The 20,959-nt window shown below is 42.7% G+C and overlaps 1 protein-coding gene across 3 annotated transcripts in view; it reads left to right on the top strand.

The window, feature by feature from the left end:
- The window catches only part of LOC105480168 (doublecortin like kinase 3), a 53,233-nt gene that overhangs the window by 13,277 nt on the left and 18,997 nt on the right, over window positions 1-20,959 (top strand). For 2 of the 3 annotated variants that reach the window (XR_011619956.1, XM_011738687.3), the window contains exon 2: window positions 13,364-15,240. Coding sequence is in view for 2 of the 3 variants with exons in the window: in XM_011738687.3 (XP_011736989.2) it covers window positions 13,364-15,240 (1,877 nt within the window). In the remaining variant the exon portion in view is untranslated. Of the gene's footprint in view, window positions 1-12,556; window positions 12,654-13,363; window positions 15,241-20,959 lie in introns of those variants that run through there. The other variant, XM_011738686.3, reaches the window with a different exon arrangement.

The following is a 20,959-nucleotide window of genomic DNA, read 5'->3' as shown; positions in this document are numbered from 1 at the left end:
GACTTAATTTTGCCCAGTTGGATGTTGGCTGGCTTAACAACTAGGGCAGAGCTAAACTGAGGTTGCTTTGCTTCAGTGTTGATGCCTGTTGATGCGTCTGAGTGCTGCTCTGTTTTCTCTGGATGACCCCATGAGCTTAACATTCCATGTTATAAATGACACCTCTAGATCTGTCCATGTCATTGTTCAAAAACATTCAGTATCTGCGGAAGGTTTGTTTCGGTTCTTACTAACTGGTTCTGTGGCCTTGGGCTAGTTGCTTACCTTCTCTGGCCTCCAGTTATATTTTACAGCTGGGGAAACTGGGCTACTATCCTTGCAGTTCTAAAATGCAAAGATCTGCACCCACACAGCTTTTGCATCCCACACACATGTCCTCTTTAGATTGGATCTGTGGTGTTACTTTTGTTTACAAAAGATGTGTATTTCAACACAAGCAGTTTGTGAGAATTTTTACCAGCAAGTCTAATCATCGTGTAAATGACCATGTCTTAACTATTTATGTAATGTCCTTCCTCAGTCTGGTGGATGTAAACCTCCAATAAACAGCACAGTGGAGCTATTTAGCTTATTTATTTCTTCTTGAGAAATAAATTGAAAAGAAATTAAGAAGGCTGGGTGTGGTGGCTCACGCCTGTAATCCCAGCACTTTGGGAGGCCCAGGCAGGTGGATCACTTGAGGACAGGAGTTTGAGACCAGGCTGGCCAACATAGCCCTGTCTTCACTAAAAATACAAAAAATTAACTGGGCATGGTAGTACATGCCTGTAATCCTAGCTACTAGGGAGGCTGAGGCAGGAGAGTCGCTTGAACCTGGGAAGCAGAGGTTGCAGTGAGCCAAGATCGTACCACTGCACTTCAGCCTGAGTGACAGATCAAGACTCTGTCTCAAATAAATAAATAAAAAGAAATAAAGAAGAATTAAACATTAAAATAATTAAATTAAGAAGTAAAAGAAATTTATTTCTTCTTGAGAAATTTGGGTAATGTGTCTTTCATGGGATCTATCCATTTCATTTAAGTTGTCTCCTTTGCTGGCATAAAATTATTCATACTATTTCCTTATTATTATTTTACATAAACAGCTCCAGTGTTTCCCAAGTGTATCATCTCTCCTGAATATGAATGAAGGCTATATATTTTAAAAAACATTTCTTTTCAAATTATTTTACTGGCTTGCCATTTAATTATGTGTTGGACATGGAGGTTGTCTTATCAAGAAGTCAAAATCATTTAAAACCACTTTCTGAAGAATCTGCAGGCTGTTTGCCTCCTTGTTCCTGTACACAAATGGATCATGGAAGTTTCCACCTCAGATCTCATTTATTAGACTGACCCCTCATCTGATAAACGAAGTGCGAGAGTCTTCAGATCCAGGCACTGACAGATGGTTCAAATATTCCAAGTATCCTTACACCCGTCTAAGATCCATTCAAGCCAAAGTGTGACGATGTAGAAATGAGATTGATGTGCTTCATCTCTAGAAAAAAGGAGATGGAGTATGCTTTCATTTATTTATTTTTTATTTATTTTTTTAAAATTTATTTATTATTATTATACTTTAAGTTGTAGGGTACATGTGCATAACGTGCAGGTTTGTTACATATGTATACTTGTGCCATGTTGGTGTGCTGCACCCATCAACTTATCATTTACATCAGGTATAACTCCCAATGCAATCCCTCCCCCCTCCCCCCTCCCCATGATAGGCCCCCGTGTGTGATGTTCCCCTTCCTGAGTCCAAGTGATCTTATTGTTCAGTTCCCACCTATGAGTGAGAACATGCAGTGTTTGGTTTTCTGTTCTTGTGATAGTTTGCTGAGAATGATGGTTTCCAGCTGCATCCATGTCCCTACAAAGGACGCAAACTCATCCTTTTTGATGGCTGCATAGTATTCCATGGTGTATATGTGCCACATTTTCTTAATCCAATCTGTCACTGATGGACATTTGGGTTGATTCCAAGTCTTTGCTATTGTGAATAGTGCTGCAATAAACATACGTGTGCATGTGTCTTTATAGCAGCATAATTTATAATCCTTTGGGTATATACCCAGTAATGGGATGGCTGGGTCATATGGTACATCTAGTTCTAGATCCTTGAGGAATCGCCATACTGTTTTCCATAATGGTTGAACTAGTTTACAGTCCCACCAACAGTGTAAAAGTGTTCCTATTTCTCCACATCCTCTCCAGCACCTGTTGTTTCCTGACTTTTTAATGATCGCCATTCTAACTGGTGTGAGATGGTATCTCATTGTGGTTTTGATTTGCATTTCTCTGATGGCCAGTGATGATGAGCATTTTTTCATGTGTCTGTTGGCTGTATGAATGTCTTCTTTTGAGAAATGTCTGTTCATATCCTTTGCCCACTTTTTGATGGGGTTGTTTGTTTTTTTCTTGTAAATTTGTTATTCAATGCCATCCCCATCAAGCTACCAATGAGTTTCTTCAGAGAATTGGAAAAAACTGCTTTAAAGTTCATATGGAACCAAAAAAGAGCCCGCATCTCCAAGACAATCCTAAGTCAAAAGAACAAAGCTGGAGGCATCAAGCTACCTGACTTCAAACTATACTACAAGGCTACAGTAACCAAAACAGCATGGTACTGGTACCAAAACAGAGATATAGACCAATGGAACAGAACAGAGTCCTCAGAAATAATACCACACATCTACAGCCATCTGATCTTTGACAAACCTGAGAGAAACAAGAAATGGGGAAAGGATTCCCTATTTAATAAATGGTGCTGGGAAAATTGGCTAGCCATAAGTAGAAAGCTGAAACTGGATCCTTTCCTTACTCCTTATACGAAAATTAATTCAAGATGGATTAGAGACTTAAATGTTAGACCTAATACCATAAAAACCCTAGAGGAAAACCTAGGTAGTACCATTCAGGACATAGGCATGGGCAAAGACTTCATGTCTAAAACACCAAAAGCAACGGCAGCAAAAGCCAAAATTGACAAATGGGATCTCATTAAATTAAAGAGCTTCTGCACAGCAAAAGAAACTACCATCAGAGTGAACAGGCAACCTACAGAATGGGAGAAAATTTTTGCAATCTACTCATCTGACAAAGGGCTAATATCCAGAACCTACGGAGTATGCTTTTAGAATGATTTCTGCAACCTCACCAGTAGGAATGGAATGTGGTGAGGGTCTGTCTAGCCTAGTGTATTTTAAAGTATTGCATGACACAGGTCAGTGGACATTAGTGGGGTGGTGAGGGACCTTAGGGTTTGATAACCAGGGAGGGAAAGGAAACTATGAAGTCTTGCGAATATCCAGTCAGCTGAAGGGAAAGTAGCCCCAGAGTACTTGAGGGCTCCCCTTCCAAATGAGTACATCCAAAGAGCTGCCCTGCATATAGCACTGAGAAAAGCAAAACTCAGCCCCAATCAAGGTTACTGTGAATCTCCTCACTGCAACAGACAATTGGGATGAAATATTCAGGCCACAGGAAACAGCAGCCTGGCCTGGGAGCCATGCGCTCTTGGAATTTTACTGAGTGAGTGATGAAGCCCCAGGGATGTGATCATGGGTGAGTTGGGAGAGTTGGGAGGAAACATGAAACCCGGGGTGAGACTGAAAGAGAAGCTGTCCCTAAGGAGAGCTCTGGTCAAAGCCAACCAGCATCAGATGTCTCAGAGAAGGACAATGCAGGGGACAGGGTGGCGGCATCTGGAGAAGCTCCCCATGCATTGGCACAAAGAGCTGCAGGTGAAGAGAATCCTGTTGGAAAAGGAAAGAGGGCCAACCTGCTTCAGAATTTATGGAAGAAAAGAAAAACCCAAAGGCAGCATGTGAAAAAATGACTGGAAAGCAGAAGAGTTCACCTGGAGGAAAAGTGGTCAGGTGGTTAGAGAGAAAGGTTATTGTTATGGTTGCTGGCAGGTCTGAGGCCTCACCAGCCTTGGGAGCAAATGAGGCCATGTTAATATTAATGCCTGGTGTGCCCTCTGCCAGTGTCCTCAGAGTCCCCAGGGCAGGATGTTACCTGTGCTCATGTACACTGTGGCTACTGTTCCGAATCCTTCCTCCTATTCCCTGCCCCTGTGGCCCTCCTGCTGTTGCTATCTCCCCAAGGCCCCGCATCACCCTCCTCTGCTGAGGCTGCCCTGGGTCCTGGGGCCTGTTCTGGGCAAGGCAGGTGGCTGGTCCTCCTCTCACTCTGCTGTGCCTTGTCACCTGGATCCCAGAGCTTCACACAGTCTTTGAAACACAGCTCCTTCAGCATTCTCCCTCAACCCTGCGTTCCAACAGCACTTAAACCAGCTGTTCTGGGATTGGGAGCACAGGGGCAGAGGCCATACTGTTCCCTCTTTCTCATTGCCTCCCAGGCCTGTTATCTCCTCCCTGGGGGCTGCGAATGCCTGTGCACAAAACACCTCCTTCCCCATTCACCCACACCCCTGTCTGCCCGTTTGGCAACTTGTACAAATAAACAGATCCTGGAAAAATAAACACACTTCTGAGCAAAATGTGATCCTGGGTCCCAGTTTGGGTTTAGTTGGGTCATGCTGCCATACTTTAAGGGCTAATGAAATAGATACGTACAAGTCCAAGGGCTTTATGGTCCCCTTACCCCCACTGAGGGCTGCATATTTTGGTTTCACTAACCACTTTGGCAAAGCAAGAGATATTCTGTGGCAGTGCATTTCAAGCAAATGTGCATCACACCACCTGAGGGTCTTGTTAAAATGCAGAATCTGCTTTTGTAAATTGGGGGTGGGGCCTGAAATTCTGCATTTCTAAGATGCTCCCAGGTGATACTGATGCTGCTGGTCCACTTTGGGTCATAAAGGGGATCAAAATATGCTACCCCCAAATATGACACTTTGTCACAGGAATTATTTTAAGCTGAAGGTATTTGAGAAACAGCAGATGAAAGAAAAGATCTCTATCCTCTCCCTATTTACGTAAAAGTGAACATAAATTTTCCTTTGTGAACTTGTTCCTCTCAGTTGTCTTATAACAGGAAGGGCTGAACAACTGTTAATCACCAGAGAGGACTCTAGACTCATATCAGCCCAGAGATGGCTCTGAGAGGAATATGCGTAACAAACCTTACTAAAATAATCTTTATCTTCCACTAGTTTCTCATATATATATATATATCTTTTTTTCGCCATAGAAGCTCAAACCTTTTCCCTTTGTTTTATTACTTCTCCACAAGTTTATCATTCTTTGTTAAAATGGTATATAAGTCTCTGAGTCTGACTACCTTTTTGGGATTTTCACCTCATTTCTGTAAGGCCCTTATATGCATATGAAAGAAACATTTTTTGCCTGTCAATCTGTCTTTTGTCAGTTTATTTGGCAGGGCCCCAATCATTTAACCTAAAGAGTAGAGGAAAAAAGGTTTGTTCCCCTCTAACAGTGGGCAAATTCTAGATCATTTCCTTTGCCACTTCCGTTTGCTGTACTCAAAATCTTTTGTCAAGGGAACTGTGGCTGGATTTTGTGTTTCACTGCATTGATGCCATGTTTTTTTTAACATATCACAAATTACTTATTAACTTTATGAAAATAACTACTTATAGGCAACTTGCACTCCCAAAAGGATACTCTGGAATTTCACTATATATCCTTGGTGCTCAGAGTGTGTCCAGGCCCAACAGCATCAGCATCACCTGGGACCTGGTTAGCAATACAGACTGTCAGGCCCCACCTAGACCGACTGAATCAGGACCTGCACTTCAACAAGATTTACAAGTGATTTGTGTGCACATGAACATTTGAGAAGCTCTGCTCTGTAGAACATAGTAAATTGGAAATGGAAGCTTCCAGTTTAACCACTTCAGTAGGATCCTCTAAGGAGACATGTCGGTGACAGCAGGGAAAAATTAAGACCTTGTCTGTCAGTCCTCTTTGTTGTCATGGGGTGTCTGTAGGGTATAACCCAATGTTCTGGGATCTCTGGAAAGAGAGGAAAATGCTTTCTGGTTTGCATGAAGCATGAGGATTTTTCAGACATAATAAAGCCAGCAGAGGAGGAAGTGGTAACTGTGATACAATGATGAGATGGGTGGCCTATACTAGACAAGGGTGAGTAGGAAAACCGAGGGATGCGGGATGAGGATTATCGAGGGGGTCAGGGATAATCTTTAAAAGTGAGAAAAGGAATGTCCACTTAAAAACACTCTTGTAAACAACTGATGCAGTACATAAAACTCATGATAACTCCAAAGTTATCATGAGATGGAGCAGTCAATCACATCTTTAAATTTGCGAGTAGCTTAGAAAAAAGTATCAGGCATCTGTTAGGTGGGTTAGAACAAGGCCTGGCAAATATGTCTCAGTCAGAGACCATACAGGGTTCTGTGCCAGTATACTGGGGCGACTAAAATCAGGAGATAAAAACCAACCCTGGACAGAGGCACTTCTGAGAGAAGAGCAGGAGGAAGTCTCTTAAATTACTCTGTTTCTGATGTCTCAGTCAATGTCATGTTGGTAATGAAGAGCATAGGTAGTGAGGATGTTAATTAGAGATTGGAGTGTCATCAGTGATGACAGTCAATAAACAGCATGGCAGTTTCATTTTATAACCTCGCTCTTATTAATTTCTACAGCTTTGATCAATATAGACATGGGCCAGGCTTCTGAGTTACAAAACAGTAGCATTTTTGAGGCTTAGTGAGAGAGGCTTCATTCCAATTTTTTATTCGTTTACAAAACCTTCCTTGGGGTGTTGGCATAATCAAATGTAAGTTCACAAATGTTTCTCCGGCCTCATCTCTGCATATGAGCAAAATGAGTTTATTCCCAAACAGCCCCTGGAAAATGCCCAGGACAAATGATTATGCAGTGAAAAGTAAAATTATTTCAGCCAGTCTGTCTCTATCTTCCACAGAAGAATAGACATGAATAGTCTCTCAGCACTGCATACTGAGGCCACAAGTGATTAATCTGGTGAAACTACAAAGAAATAAAAAGTTGATAAAAGGGAAAGTATTTTCAGGGGCACCTTTCTGCTAGGAAGAGGGCATTAATAATGTGGTGTTAGATGCACTGACCTTTCTTTTTTAGTCATCTTTTTGTTGTATTGAATATTACCAGATAGTTTAAAACACCTAATTCATTTCGTTTAGTACACATAATTTGTAAATGTTTATAGACAGAGTATGTGTTACTTGGGTCCTATAGCAATTTTGATAATCTCTCATTTATTTTTCTTGTGTTATTATAGCTCTTTAGGAGCCAAGATGAAAATTCTGAAGTTAATACTGACCACAGACATAGGTTTCTTTGAGTTTTAATTAGACACGTGAGTTATTTTAAAATGACTTGGAAAAGGTAAAATCTCTTTAATTGTGATTTAAAAAGACAATATAAAAGAGAAATCTTTTATTTTTTTCTTGATGCTAAACTTGATTAGCAGCTAATCTTATAACAGAGAAAAATAATTATAAGTAATTAGACAGGAAACTTACAGTCACTCTGGTAGCCTTTCTAGCATAATAAAGTGGAGAGCTGATCATTGTGGAATCAGGTTATGTTACTTTATCTAAATTGTGGCAGCAGATAAAAGACCCACTTTCTGAGCATCAAACCTATTAGAGGCAATAACGGCATGCCATGCTGGTGCAGTTACTGAGTTTATTGGCTCACCCCAGAATCAGAGCATCCTAGGATCGATGAGCAGAAATTCTGTTTATCTCCCCAGCAGACCTGTTTGCTTAGATTTGCTGGAGTGTTTCTTTTATTATCCCATCCCTACTGGTTTTTCATTTCAGCCACTATGTGAATGACAAATTCATCCTGCCGAGTCACATTTAACATGGTATTCTCTTTGGCCTTGAGATGTACATCTACTTGGAGGAAATTCAAGGTTACAGGACTTATTTTCTTTATGAACAGGTGAAAAATAAGCACAAGTTGAGTGCTCACTCTAGGCAGAGCAATGCACTGGACATCCTCAGCAATGAGTAAGACATTAATGCCATTTGGCAGGTGGTGAAACTGAGGTTCATAGGGATTAATTAACGTTCCCATGGTCACACAGCTAATAACAGCTTGTCAGAAGTCCTCTGGCCCATGGTCAGTGTTCTTTGCGCTAAAATGAAGCTTTCTCAACCTGAAGCAATGTACTGCTGTCCCCTACCTGTATTAGCCATTCTTCAGAAATGCTACTTTGTCAAATTTCCTGTGGTAGATGGATGTTTGTGATTATATTTTCTTTTCACCTCACTTATCTAATGTATTTAGGAGGTCTTTTGTGTGACGTTTACTGGTGCTGCAATTAGCAATGCTGTTATTTACAGTGAGAACTGGAAGACTGAAGCTAGATATTTGTGTTTGATGTCAGGGTTGGGAATTTGTTCCCCAAATCTTGTGTGCTTGCTCTCTGTATTGGGGCAGAGTTGGGAGGTTTGCATAAACCCTGGTCTCTGCTTTTGGAGAGCCTACAGTTTAGTTGAGAGGGAGAATGTTTACACCTACTAAGATGAAGTAACAATTAGCTGAGATGTGCAGCAGGCAAAACCACATCTTCCATATTCTGTGGTAGGTGTTGGTCTCAGGCATTCATGCTAAATTTTGCCTTAATGAATGAGCAGGTCTTCAGAGGAGGGAGCTATCACTGCGAACTTATGAGGACAGAGAAAGTTTGGGAGTAGAGATGGGTCTTAGGCTTTACAAGATGGTGAGGCTTGGATGGGTGGGGGAATGGAGGTGGAGTGGGTTGGAATTGTGAAGGGCCTTATGTGTCAAGCAGAGGAATTTGGGTTTGGACCTCAAGGAGGCTAATAAGGAGCTACTGTAGGTTATTGAGCAGATGGATGGCTTATCAAAAGCAGTGCTTGCTCTTCTGTATGTGTGGGGTTAGACGGGCATTGAGGAGAGACCCTATAAACATTTATATCTTGGTGTATTGAAGTAGAAGCAGCAGTTTTGTCAAGTCCAGGCCAATTTATGTTGCCGTAGGAAGTTAACAGAAAAATAAGATGTTAATAAGAACATATTTTCCCTGTGTTACTTCCTGGGACGTGGCTGGCTTGGTGGCTGAAGACAGAATTAGCATGTTTAATTTTTACTATCTATGGCTTCATAAACAATTTACTGTTGATATAGGGACAGAATACAGATTGTTATCCTAGATTATACAGGTCGAGTGAGTTTCCCTTATCTAAAATGCTTGGGACCAAAAGTGGTTTTTTATTTTTTTATTTTTTTTTATTTCAAGGAGTTTTTTTTTTTTTTTTTTTTTTGGATCTTGAAATATTTGCATTATACTTACCAGTTGAGCATCCCAGATCTGAAAATCTGAAGTCTGAAATGCTCCAATGATCATTTCCTTTGGTAGGTATGTCAGTGCTCAAAAAGTTTGCAGGCTTTGGAGCATTTTAGATTTTGTATGTTTGGTTTTCGGATGCTCAACTGGTATGAGGGTGAGCCACATGAAATTTGTTTTTGATGGTTCAAAATTGGTAGAACTACCAGCAATTTCGTATGGTTCCATTTTACTGATTTTGTAAGTAAAGGTATCGCTGGAGCTGAGTGGACTCGGGCAGGCCTGTGGCTTTCTAGTAAGGTTGAGTGGGGTAGGTTCTGGACAGTGGCGCTTAGTGGGAGACTGAAAGTACTCTGTGCAGTTGTCCTGGGGCATGAGCACGTTCCTGGAGACAGCCCCAGGCCTAAAGGATATGCTGTGCTCTCCCTAATGTTCGTTCTCCTTGCCCATGGACCAGGCATTCAAAGTCTTCTTCTTTTTCTCTCTTACCTGTAAAGACTATTTTAAAAGAGGAAAGAGGTCTTGTGGAAGAGAAGATAAAAACCAGTGCATCCCAAGGTTGTATTTTCCTGGTGCTTCCCAGTAGCTTGAGCAGTCATAGCTAGAAGAAGTGAAATTTCAGTAGGTCCCAGTTACGCTAAGGAGGTGGAGACCGAATTCCCACTTTTGCTGCAGACCAAGGAGCTTTTGAATGAGCTTGTGAATGCCTGGGCAGTGGAATGAGCATATCTGATGCTGGTGTGGTGGAGGCTGAGCTGTTCTCTCTTTACATCCTTTTGCAACATGCCCTGGGGTGGGGGCTGCTCTTATGGAGCCCATTCTTTGTTCAGGGATGGGGTGTTCCCAGGTTGCTCTCTTAACCACTAGGGATCAGGGCAAGCTTTGAGTTACGGTCTGCTGAGATTGACTGAGCACAGAAATCCCAGAGAGCACATCCCCTCTTCTCCCTACCCAGCTCTGGGTACCATTGTGCCAAGTCATCCATTACCACACTCAGACTCTGTAATTCCAATGTTTGGGAACTTGAGCCTACTGGTCCTATTGTAATTTGGCCTCTTTGTCACTCTATGTCAACACTCAATACATAAAGCCCATTACTGTCAGTCCTGTTCCATGAGCACTGCTTTATGCCTCCCTGACATCCCATCTTGGACCTTTTAGGAGGGTTCAGGGGCTCTCCTGAACCCCATTCTATGCTAAATGTTCAAACATCCTTAAGGTATTAACTGAATGTTCCTTTGTCCTATTGGTTCTCCCCTGAGGATCCCTCTCCTATTTCTTCCCTGCAATGGATAATTCTTCCTTTCCAGGGACTATAGATTTTGAAGGTAGAGCTCAGAATTTAGCTCCCCAGGTCTGCTTCAGAACTATTACTTTTCTTCCCTCCTATAACACCTTTCCTTAGCTGAGGCTTATATCATCCGGTGATACAATATACACCCTTGCTTTGCCACTGTCATATAGTGGCTGGCCATTCATTTCTCCATGTTACCAGTGTCTTCATCTCCACGTTGAGTCTTACCTTCATCTGTACTGACCTCAGTGGCCATGTGGACAACTGGTCCAGCCCTATGTCTTGGTTCCTTTGCTATGTACTGGGTGGCCTCCACCTCTTCAGGTGTTGAAAGCCCAACTCAAATCTTCTCTTCCTAGCACTCTTGGTTGCTCATTCTCCTGGTACTTCATTGGATTTCATTACATCCTCTTTATGCCTCTAGGTTTTCCTGGTAGGTCTGCCCTCTTGTGACCACAGCCAGTAGTTGATCCTTTGGGCCTCCCTATGCTTTTCCCACATCTGCTTGGAAAAAGCTCTGTCCAGGATATAGGCTAAAATCTCTTTCTCTGTCCCTATACTGAGTCTTCTGAGAAAATAATCAGGACTTCATTTACTTAGTCTGACAGTATGTATCAAGGATCCTACTGTGTGTGAAGCACATAAGAAAAACCAACAAGAACATCAGCCCTTTTGTGCACATGAGTTTGACAGTCACCTTCCTTGACACCCTTCCTCGGTTCCCCAACGCAGGAAATACAAGCTAGTATTCCTTCTGTAGCTCTCTTTCTTTCTCTCAACATCGGCTATCTCAGACAAAAATGGAGGCAGATTAATTAAAGAGGCTGTGAGAAGAAAGGGGATAACAGATGTCCATATACAGTTTAACTATAAATGTGATTGTTAAGCTCATAAATTTGTGGCGTGTGGGAAGATCAGTATCAGCCGCTACCTTGTCATCTCATCTGACACCTGCATCTAGATGGAAATCATCTCAGAACAGATTGTACATTATAATTAAAAAACAAAAAACATTCTGTGTAGATTTGCTGGGCCAAAATCCCATCCTGGCACAACTGGAGTTTCTGCTACAGTTGATTCAAGTACACTTATAAATGATTATCTTAAATTTCTTTTTAAAGGAAGCATAAACAGCAGATTCTTCCATGTAGGATATGACATATAGGTCCTGTAGGGTAACTTTAATAATTGTCATCCCACCCTTGTGGCTCAACTGAATGACACATTCTGTTCTTTTCCAATTTCTCTTCCTGACCTGGATAGAAACTGAGGAAATTAAACCACTCCTGCCTCAGCTGCTTTACTCTGGCTGGGCATAGTCAATCAGGAAATACAAAAGTCTTGTTTTATTCATGTACATTCTCATTATTTAAGCTCTGAACCTTGGTTTCTTTACTTTTTTTATAAGAAGAGGGAAAGCCATCTGGACAAGGAAATTTTTACACCTAGATTGAAACCTCCTTCAATTTTCCTATACTAACTCTAATGCAAGTGGATCTCAGTCAGAGCTTTAAGAAATAACTACCATATCATGTTGGCCCATGAGTTCTTGTGATGCCAGGTGAAGCTGTGCACAGTAGACTTCTACCTTATTGATAGATTATACTACTAATAAAGTGAAATTATAATATAAAATAGATATTAAAATCATAAGGATGGTGTTAATAACTAGCAACTATTGTGTCCTTACCATGTGTCAGACACTCTCTTAGGTAAGTTGTAATTTGATCATTTATTCTTCACAAAAACCCTGGGAGAGAGGTGTAGCATTCTTACTTTATAAATGAAAAAAAAAATTGAAATACAAATAATTTGCCCAAGTTCGCACAAGTAGTCTGTGTCCGTGCCGGGATTAAAATCCAGATCTGTCTTAAACCCTGTGACCATAACCTCTTCGCATACTACTCAACCTTGAGTGAGTTCAAAATCAAGCTGAAAAAAAACTGTTCTTGGCACGGAGATGGGTAAGATTGGGTTTTTCAAAGTTCTGGAATGTTCCTGCCTCTTGTTGGTATTTCATGGGCAGCAAACCTGGCCTTTCAAAGTTCTAGAATGTTCCTCTTGTTGGTGTTTCATGGGCAGCACAACTGGCCCTTTTTATCTCTGTTGTAGATCCTTGAAGGTCAGTTCACTTTGGGGTAGCTGGAGTTGTGTTTACAGAGTCAGCCCTCACCTTGAGAGGGCTCCTGTATTAGCCCATTTTCATGCTGCTGATAAAGACATACCTGAGACTGGGCAATTTACAGAGAAAGGTTTTCTTGGACTCACAGTTAGTTCCACATGGCTGGGGAAGCCTCACAATCATGGCGGAAGGCAAGGAAGGGCAAGTCCCACCTTACATGGATGGCAGCAGGCAAAGAGAGAATGAGGAAGATGCAAAAGCAGAAACCCCTGATGTAACCATCAGATCTCCTGAGACTTATTCACTACCATGACAACAGTATGGGGGAAACTGCCCCCATGAGTCAATTGTCTCCCATCGGGTCTCTCCCACAATATATGGGAATTATGGGAGTACAATTCAAGATGAGATTTGGGTGGGGACATAGAGCCAAACTGTATCAGCTCCCGAGGTGTGGCCCATCCCGGGGGCCTCTATGAGGCCTACAGGAATCACTGCAGGCCCGACGCTGACTCTGTTCTGCACTCTTGGTGTAGCGGAGACTGGGAATTAGACCTAAGTATAAAGGCTCCGTCATTTCTAAGACTCTCGGGAACCACACTTATAAACTGTAATACTAGAATCAGTCATCTTTAATAAAGTTTCGGTGAAGGCTGAGGGCTCTCTGAACCCATCTTAACTAACACTCTGTTGTCCTTTTCCTGTTGCAGGACAGCAAGGCCTATGTGACCATTCTCTAAAATATTTAAGCTCGAGAATCACAGAGCGGAAGCTGCAAGGCTCCTGGCTGCCTGCCAGCCGAGGGAATCTGGAGAAACCATTCCTGGGGCCGCGTGGCCCCGTCGTGCCCTTGTTCTGCCCTCGGAATGGCCTTCACTCGGCACATCCTGAGAACAGCCCGCTGAAGCCCAGGGTCGTGACCGTGGTGAAGCTGGGTGGGCAGCGCCCCCGAAAGATCACCCTGCTCCTCAACAGGCGATCAGTGCAGACATTCGAGCAGCTCTTAGCTGACATCTCAGAAGCCTTGGGCTCTCCCAGATGGAAGAATGACCGTGTGAGGAAACTGTTTAACCTCAAGGGCAGGGAAATCAGGAGCGTCTCTGATTTCTTCAGGGAAGGGGATGCTTTCATAGCTATGGGCAAAGAACCACTGACACTGAAGAGCATTCAGGTGGCTGTAGAAGAATTGTACCCCAACAAAGCCCGGGCCCTGACACTGGCCCAGCACAGCCGTATCCCTTCTCCAAGGCTGAGGAGCAGGCTGTTTAGCAAGGCTCTGAAAGGAGACCACCGCTGTGGGGAGACCGAGACCCCCAAAAGCTGCAGCGAGGTTGCAGGATGCAAGGCAGCCATGAGGCACCAGGGGAAGATCCCCGAAGAGCTTTCACTAGATGACAGAGCAAGGACCCAGAAGAAGTGGGGGAGGGGGAAACGGGAGCCGGAACCCAGTAGCAAGCTGCCCAGGGAAGCCACTCTAGAAGAGAGGCACGCAAGGGGAGAGAAGCATCTCGGGGTGGAGATTGAAAAGACCTCGGGTGAAATTATCAGATGTGAGAAGTGCAAGAGAGAGAGGGAGCTTCAGCAGAGCCTGGAGCGCGAGAGGCTTTCTCTGGGGACCAGTGAGCTGGATATGGGGAAGGGCCCAATGTATGAGGTGGAGAAGCTGGTGAGGACCAGAAGCTGCAGGAGGTCTCCCGAGGCAAATCCTGCAGGTGGGGAGGAAGGGTGGAAGGGTGACAGCCACAGGAGCAGCACCAGGAATCCCACTCAAGAGCTGAGGAGACCCAGCAAGAGCACGGACAAGAAAGAGGACAGAGGCCCAGAGGATCAAGAAAGCCATGCTCAGGGAGCAGCCAAGTCCAAGAAGGAACTTGCGGAAGTTCTTCCTGTCACAGAGGAAGGGCTGAGGGAGGTGAAGAAAGACACCAGGCCCGTGAGCAGGAGCAAGCATGGTGGCTGGCTCCTGAGAGAGCATCAGGCGGGCTTTGAGAAGCTCCCCAGGACCCGAGGAGAAGAGAAGGAGGCAGAGAAGGAGAAAAAGCCATGTATGTCTGGAGGCAGAAAGACAACTCTCAGAGATGACCAACCTGCAAAGCTAGAAAAGGAGCCCAAGACGAGGCCAGAAGAGAACAAGCCAGAGCGGCCCAGCGGTCGGAAGCCGCGACCCATGGGCATCATTGCCGCCAATGTGGAGAAGCATTATGAAACTGGCCGCGTCATTGGGGACGGGAACTTTGCTGTCGTGAAGGAGTGCAGGCACCGCGAGACCAGGCAGGCCTATGCGATGAAGATCATTGACAAGTCCAGACTCAAGGGCAAGGAGGACATGGTGGACAGTGAGATCTTGATCATCCAGAGCCTCTCTCACCCCAACATCGTGAAATTGCATGAAGTCTATGAAACAGACACGGAAATCTACCTGATCCTGGAGTACGTGCAGGGAGGAGACCTTTTTGATGCCATCATAGAAAGTGTGAAGTTCCCGGAGCCTGATGCGGCCCTCATGATCATGGACTTATGCAAGGCCCTCGTCCACATGCACGACAAGAGCATTGTCCACCGGGACCTCAAGCCGGAAAACCTTTTGGTAAGCCTTGACTTTGGATGATATGGGAGAGGGTGTTTTTAGAATATGGGATAAAATTGGTATCAATTGCTTTATACTCTGTCACCTTTACACACTAGAACTTTACTTTTATGTTATTACAACATACTGTTCCAGTATTTAAAGCTATGGTTATAGGTCATAAGTTGCTGAGATAAATTAGTTTTGATTAACTTATGGAAAAAGAAACCTTCCAATTTAAATAAAATGGAAAATGTCTCCTCATCTCTGGGAGAAAAATGTGTTTGTCTTGATAATGACCACGTGAACTTAATTTCTTGGTACTTAGGTACTGGGATGCCTACTGGTGGCAGCTTCCACTTGAGGCTTTGTGTGCATCATCCACCCTCCCACTGAGATGCCACTTTGGTCTTTTTGAAGATAATTGCTTTGCTGAGCAGCTCAAAAGGTGCAGTACTGTAAGGGTCTGTGTAAGGAGTGCTGATGAGGCTGGCTCTGGAGTCAGATAACTTGGGTTTGAATCCTGGCTTTCTTAGTTGCTTGCTCTAAGATAAGCCCTTTATCTTGCTGGACCTTAGTTTCATCATTTTGTAAAAGAGAAACGGTAATAGTGCCTATTTTGGAAGGTTGCCTGCAGTTTGAGTATGGGAAAAAGAAAAACAGCCCCTGACAGCTGGGAGCTGGCCTGACACTTATCTCAGCTATGCCATTCTCCTGTTGAGCATAAGCAATTTCACAGATCACAACATCAGATAAGGCCACTCTGTGACCATAATGGATCAAGACAAAAGCAAAACCCCTTTATGCTGATGTCCAAAAGCAGATAAAAATAAGAATATTGTCCAAACCACAAATAAGGTCACGTGTCCCCTTTGTGGCTGCTGTGAGTAACTGAGTGCATTGCTTCATCCTTCCTACCTTCATGTAAGAATTATTAAGATACCTGATTGTAGAATTACCCCCACGTGCTGACACTATCCAGCCCAGAGCAAAACCCTGCTTTCACGAATCCTCCCCCAAATCATCTAACACAGCCCACATATTGTCATGAGTCCTTTAAACACTCTCTTACTTTGATTCCCAAATCCCAACCGTGTGTGTTCTCGCTTATTGCAATGAGTCGGTATATTAATGTGTTTGAGTACAAGTGTGTGCCAGGAGGTCTTTGTCATGATGACACTGTCACCCTCTGGCATGTTCACCCCCTTTCTTCTTTATAGCCCTGATCACCACTTGATAGAATCTATATTTACCTTTCTGTCTCCCTCCTCTTATTGGAGAGAAAGTTCTAAGACACCATGGACTTTGTTTCATTCAGATTGTGCTCTCAAACCCAGAACAGTTTTGTCACTTGGTCGACATTTAATACGTATTAGTTGTATGAATGCCTAAAGGCCATACCATGCTGCCTGGGAAGCAGCAAGAACTCCATCAGTGGCAGAGACTATCACTATTATTACATTAAAAACAACCCTGATATCAAGGTGAGTCTCATGAGTAAGCATTCAAAGTCACATCACTGCGGATAAAGCAATAGTGAATGGACACAGTGATTTTGATGGGCCATATTTTGGCGAGGAGCTGGGAAGGTCCCCTGGGGGGAAGGGATTTATGCTATTTTCTTTAGTTTCCATGGCTGTAGACTCAGCCTGGAGACACCATCCCAGTGCATTTGCCTGTCTGTAAACTGCTCTCACAAGCAGGTGAAACACTGAGTCAAACTAATTATCCGGTGAAATTAGGTCTACGTTGACCACTAAGTCGAGCAACCTTGTTTTTGTGTTTTTGTAACTCATAGAATTACAGAAGCAATTTGACTGGTTGGATGAGTGGTCTGAATTACTCTCTTTGAACAATTTCATTTTTTGCATTAGCTGGATGTCCTTGTCCTTTCTTTACTCGCTTTTTGATTGTTCCTGTCTTTTGGGTCTGAGCCCTGATATCTTCTATGTGCAATGTACTGTATGCTCTTTATTATGGACACTTTGGAATTGCAACAGAGCAGTGTTCTTTAACAACTCTCTGCTTCTTTCACTGAATAGCCTAAGCAGGAGAGATCCCTTTCGAGGCCTAAGGAGGTCCCCTGAGCTGAACATTTCAGACATGTGCCTACTATAGCATTGTAACAGTTAAATAAGTTCTCAGCTATGTGGAATGAGATCACTGTCTTTTGGAGAGAGTTAGCTTAGTTTGCATTTTCTAACAAGATCCTGGCACCAGTCAGTTGAGTCGACCCATCTCTTGGGCAATAGAAGCTCTCATTTATGTGGAGGGGTTTATCAGCTCTTTTTGAGATGGAGAAAGTCAGCACTGTTATAGATCATATGGAGGGTGGTTTAAGGAAGTAGGAAAACAGCAAGGACTATGTTTAATATGGACAAGCTACTTGCCTCTGGGTAGTTCTTCATGGTTTAAATGCCAGTACATGCATGTTTTAGTGCTCGGGGGCAGGCAATGGAATTGTGTATGTATGTGTGTGTGTGTGTGTGTGTGTGTGTGTGTGTGTGAGAGAGAGAGAGAGAGAGAGAGAGAGAGAAGACAGATTACAAAGTGGTGTAATTTTTTTCATTCTAAATGCATGAGTTTTTGTTTATTGGAATTGATCCCAATTGATATGTAGACTCTTTCTTTTTTCTGATTTTGAAGAAAGCCTATATACATATATTTCAAATAAAAAATCTTTTTTGTGCTGTTATGGCTTCTTCAGAAACTGTAGAAAGCTACATATTTGAGCCATCTTATGTGGAATAGGTTAATATATTTGTTTTCCTGTGGATAATTTGTCAGCTTGCATTTATCAAAATGGACAGGTCTGGCACATTTATAAAACATGTTTATCCTTTTTCTGGGTGAGTAAAACACAACATATTGTTATGTCAGAAGTCTAAATGCTATCTGATGTCAGCGCTTTTTGGTTTTTCAGAAAGAGATAGAGATAATGTTGGATTGACAGTTGACTCATCTGGGTTTAGCAAGGTGTCATCTCTAAAGCTGCTGATATAATTACATTGCAAATTTGTTTGGCCTTCTAAGATTTAAAATACTAATAAATATCACATTGGTGACTACTGTCCATAAGTTGGTGTTCTTCAATTGCCTTTAATTTAGTGTTTTGCACTTGTGTTGAGCTTTATATTGTCAAACTAATTGTTTCTGCCTTTAATGGATGGCTGCTGTGTCTGCTAAGACCTGTCTTTGTTAAGCTTTGGGAAGTGATTACGTCAGAACTAACTTTTGATTACATGGCTGATTGCAAGTGTTGCTGCTTTTAGAGACTATCTATATGTGCTAAAAGCTCCTCATGAATATAGCAAGCTTATCATGTTTTAATCAACAGAAATATTTATATCTGATAATTGGGCCCTAGAGTAAAACTTTAGGCCTACGTTACTGAGTTTATCTATTTCTACTGATCACATTTCCTGATAAGATGATGGTGCTCTTCTTCCCTTAGGGTTATTTAGACTCCTGAGATCTTACAAAAGAAGTTTTAATTATAAGAATTTCCAGCTTGCAGAAATACCAGTGTTAATTGCTGCTTCTGCCAGTGTGTGCTCCTAGGAGGAGTTGGAATATGCTGGGTGGTGTTGGCTGGGCTCTGTGGAAGGAAGTGGGGAAGCAAACAGAAGCTGGAATAGTGATGTTGATTAGACCAGCTCACACACACGGTGGAAGGGCACAGGCCAGGTTATTTATAGCTGATGGCTGAGAGATTGTATTCAGCAAAGAAAGCTGGGTGAGCGGGATGGGGAAAGAGACTGAGGAGGTGTCAGACATGAGCATTGATCACGGTCATTTGAGAAAATTTCTTCCAGAATAAGGGGAAGAGAAGGATGTGTTCTTGCCTGGAAATAGAGTGGAAGGGAATGAGTAGGGTGGGCATGCTGCTACACCTCCACTAGCATATAGGGTGCTCATGTCTCTAATTCTGCTACTGCCCCCAGACTAGCTGGTATAGCCCTGGAGTGCTGGGAGCAGAGATCCCCGAAATCCAGGAGAGATGGTGGTGGGGATAGTGGGAACAGGTCTCAGCTTGGTCAAGGACAAAGGTTGTACCCTCTTTTTGGTCTCCTGCTGGTTCTAGGAAGAAACAGGCTTGTCTATATATTTACTGGTGAATATGACTAGGACAGGGCAGTGACTGGTGTCCCTAAAGGTGGCAGGGAAAATCTAGAAGGATAAAAAGTAGCCAACCACACTTCCCGCTCATTCTCCCTTTACAATGAACCTGTTCAATCATTTTCTTGGTCTGAATTCTGTAAGTTCTTTTTCCCTTCTACTCTGATATATAAGAAGGACTCACTGATTATTGCTGTGGTAGTCACTGGTTCTGCAATGCATAATTCTCCTTGATCAGCAAGATTTCTCTTCTACCAGCTTCAGTTTCAATCTCCTTTCCCTTAGCTTCTCATTAATAGTCCAAGTATTCATGAATGCATTTATACCCCAATCACATTTAAAAAAAAACTAGCAACAACTGTGAAGTATACTTAAGCTCTACTTAATAAAATAAAGAAATATTAATTTCAGTAATAACATGAAATTACCAAAGAAAAAGTACAGTGACACAAGTCTTTAGGTCATTGGCCCATTTTGATTGGTCATTGAGAATACTGTTACATAAGAGATTGAACTCTAGAGAACTGCGGGGTATATTCTTGTCAGAAATCATTGCAGTTATGACTGTAGGTTTACATTGGTAAGACAGACTCTCAGTATCCATTTCAGCCATTTCCAGGACAATAATAGTATTTGTACACTCAGTGAACTTATGTATTTCCAGGGTTTGGCCACATAGGCAGAGGTTACAGGAAATTTCTCATAGTCTTCAAAATTCTAGGTACTGGGTCATCTTGAGGATTGAGGTTTTCTTTCCTCTGTAAGTTCCTTTTGAAACATCCACCTGAAAGGATAGGTGTCTAATAAGTTACTGTCTGCAGTAAGTTATCAACAACAAAGACAATTTTAAAGTATGATTCCTATTTATCAGCTGAGTGGATATCTTCTAAAACTGTGACCTCATTTCATCAAGGAGGCCTGAAGATCTGGTCGTTTGGTAAAGGAAAATAACAGCACCTTCCTTTAGTCCACTTAAGTCCGTGTGTTCATGTATGTTATCACCTCTCTAAAAGAGTATATTCTTGTGAGTCATTTGAAGATCTAAGATTAAGTTTCTTAAACCTCTTTAAGGGCATTTGGAAAATGGTCTTAAGCTGAGGAAACAACTCAGTAAATCTCTTCAGGTTTCTGAGATCTAAGGTCTAGTTGTCTAATTGCAACGGAAACCCTCAGGTTCTGGTTCATCTTCTTGTGGAAGTTGCACATGTTAGGGGTTATGTGAGGGGAGGGAGAAAAGAAGGAGTGAGGAGTCCGCTGCCATGGTCCCAGCAAGAGATGATGGTGGCTTGGTCTTGGGGACTGCAGTACAGATGGGAAGAAGTGGTCATCCTAAGGGTAAAGACAAGACTTGTGAGTGGATTGAATGCGGTGGATGAGGAAAGAGAAGACTCAAGGGTGACAGATGTTTCTGACCTGAAGCTGGATCAGTCGCAGCCCCATTTTTCTAATGGAGGAGGGTGGTTTCTGTGTAGTTATGATGATGAGAGTCTGACTGACTTAGGATAGAATGGAAGGTGGAATACTGTAGACAGTGTGTAGAGACGCCTCTTTCAAGGGTGTGTGCGTGTGTGTGTGTGTGTGTGTGTGTGCACTCACGAAGGAGATCATAGATATGGGACAG

The sequence above is a fragment of the Macaca nemestrina genome, chromosome 2 (assembly GCF_043159975.1).
Source record: "Macaca nemestrina isolate mMacNem1 chromosome 2, mMacNem.hap1, whole genome shotgun sequence".
NCBI lineage: Eukaryota > Metazoa > Chordata > Mammalia > Primates > Cercopithecidae > Macaca > Macaca nemestrina.
This window is presented reverse-complemented; position numbering and strand designations above follow the sequence as displayed.